Here is a 1,819-nt window from a genome sequence, read left to right as displayed (position 1 = left end):
GAAACAAGGTTTTGGTTAGATCCTTGGCACCCAGCTGGAATTCTAAAGGAGTATTTCCTCCAGGAGCTGCTATATAGTTCTACTGCTAACATGAACTCGAAGGTCTCAACAATAATAGAAGGATGGGAGATGGAGTATACCACACTACATATGGCTACCAGGAATCATAACAGAAATGATAGATGAAGTCAAGATATTAGGAGAGAAAGATCAGATTGTGTGGGCACCATCGTTAAAGGGAGATTACACTATGAAAGCCACATATGAAAGTGTGAGAGGTACTAAAGTCCCAGTGGAGTGACATAGCGTTGTGTGGTACTCGAACAGAATACCCAGGCATTCGTTCATTACGTGGATGGAACTTAAGGAAGGGATGAAGACGTTACAAAAAATGAAAGAATGGAAGAAGGTACAAGATGATACATGCGTGCTGTGTTGGAGAGGGATGGAGACCGAATGTGATCTGTTCTTTGAATGCACCTTTGGTCAATATGTATGGGCAGAGCTATTAGAGGAAGCTGGATATTCAAGAAACAGAGCACGAACTTGGAAAGAAGAAATCATGTGGGTTGTTCGAGCAAGTGAGGCGAAAGGTGGGAAACAAGATGCACTTAGATTGATGTTTGCTGGTTATCATTATTGGGTTTGGAGGGAGAGAAATAGTCAAATCTTTGAGAACAAATGGTTAATTGCAGTTGAAGTGGTGAAATTGATTGTCAGAGATGTTAGAACAAAGCTAGTATCGCTGAACATCAAGATGGAGAGAGGACCGGAGAGAGAGAGAGATTTATGAACAGATGGAATGTGGAAGTGATGGAAAGGAGGACCAGGAAGATAAAATGCAAGTGGGAACGAGCGCAAGCGGGAACTTATAATTTGAATTCGGATGGCACTTTGCAAAACAATGATGGAGGATGGGCGGCTGTAATTAGAAATGAAAATAGAGAAGTGATAGCAGCTGCACAAGGGAGGTCAGAGTATAATTGTATCGCGATGATAAAACTTCAAGGGGTAGAGCAAGGAATCAAAATGGCGCTGGAACATGGAATTACAAAACTAAAAGCGCAAACGGACTCACAAAACATGGTTGCATTTATCAACAAAAATGCATACCCATAGGAAGCAATACACCTAATGGTGAGTTTAAGAAGAATGGCAGCAAATTTAGATTTTTTTTTCTATTGTACATGTATTCAGAGAATGTAATAAATTAGCGGATGCATTAGCTGTTAACATTCCAATCAAGTAAAAGCTCTTTTTTTTATTTATGAAAAGGGTTAAGGGACCTCTCTAAAAACCCTGCTTACCTACCCAAAAAAAAAGCATTCTAGCTGCTAGGTACATTGTATTAATTCCTAGCTCCTTTGCAGAAGATGTAAAGAAAATAGTATATGAAGATGTAATAGGGCGAGAGTATGTGAGAGAATGTAATGGAAACTAAACTCAATTATTTTTATCATTATTAATAATATAGGGGTAAGGGACCTCTCAAAAACCCTGCTTTTTGATAAAAAAAGAAAAGAAAATCTTACTACTACAGTATTGAGTGTGATTGAGAATGGAAGATGGGTAGTACCACAACACATTAGCTATCACAAAGTGGGGAGTTTTCACTCAAAGAAACTTATGATAGTATGAGGAGTATCAGACAATCAACAACATGGTATGGATTAATATGGTTTGCAAATAGGATACGAAGACACTCCTTCATAGGGTGGATGATATTTAATGAATGGCTAAAAATTAGAGACAAGTTGAAGAACTGGGAAGTGATAAATTCAGATGTGTGTGTTCTGTGTTGGAGAGAAGTTGAAACTAT

General features: G+C 38.4%; 1 protein-coding gene across 1 annotated transcript; it reads left to right on the top strand.

Moving 5' to 3' along the window:
* The first annotated feature begins 355 nt into the window (after positions 1–355).
* On the top strand, positions 356–793 carry LOC147487902 (uncharacterized). The gene has a single exon (XM_086574184.1). It carries the CDS (start codon positions 356–358, stop codon positions 791–793), a length of 438 nt encoding a protein of 145 aa, XP_086430310.1.
* The last annotated feature ends 1,026 nt before the right edge of the window (positions 794–1,819 follow it).

This window comes from Coptis chinensis, chromosome 7 (genome assembly GCF_015680905.1).
Source record: "Coptis chinensis isolate HL-2020 chromosome 7, ASM1568090v1, whole genome shotgun sequence".
Classification (NCBI taxonomy): domain Eukaryota; kingdom Viridiplantae; phylum Streptophyta; class Magnoliopsida; order Ranunculales; family Ranunculaceae; genus Coptis; species Coptis chinensis.
Note: the sequence above shows the minus strand (reverse complement) of the source record. Positions and strands in the feature narration are given on the sequence as shown.

What these genes read in the sequence shown, in the direction of transcription:
- LOC147487902 (XM_086574184.1), top strand. Translation starts at nt 356, where the DNA reads ATGGAACTTAAGGAAGGGATGAAGACGTTACAAAAAATGAAAGAATGG.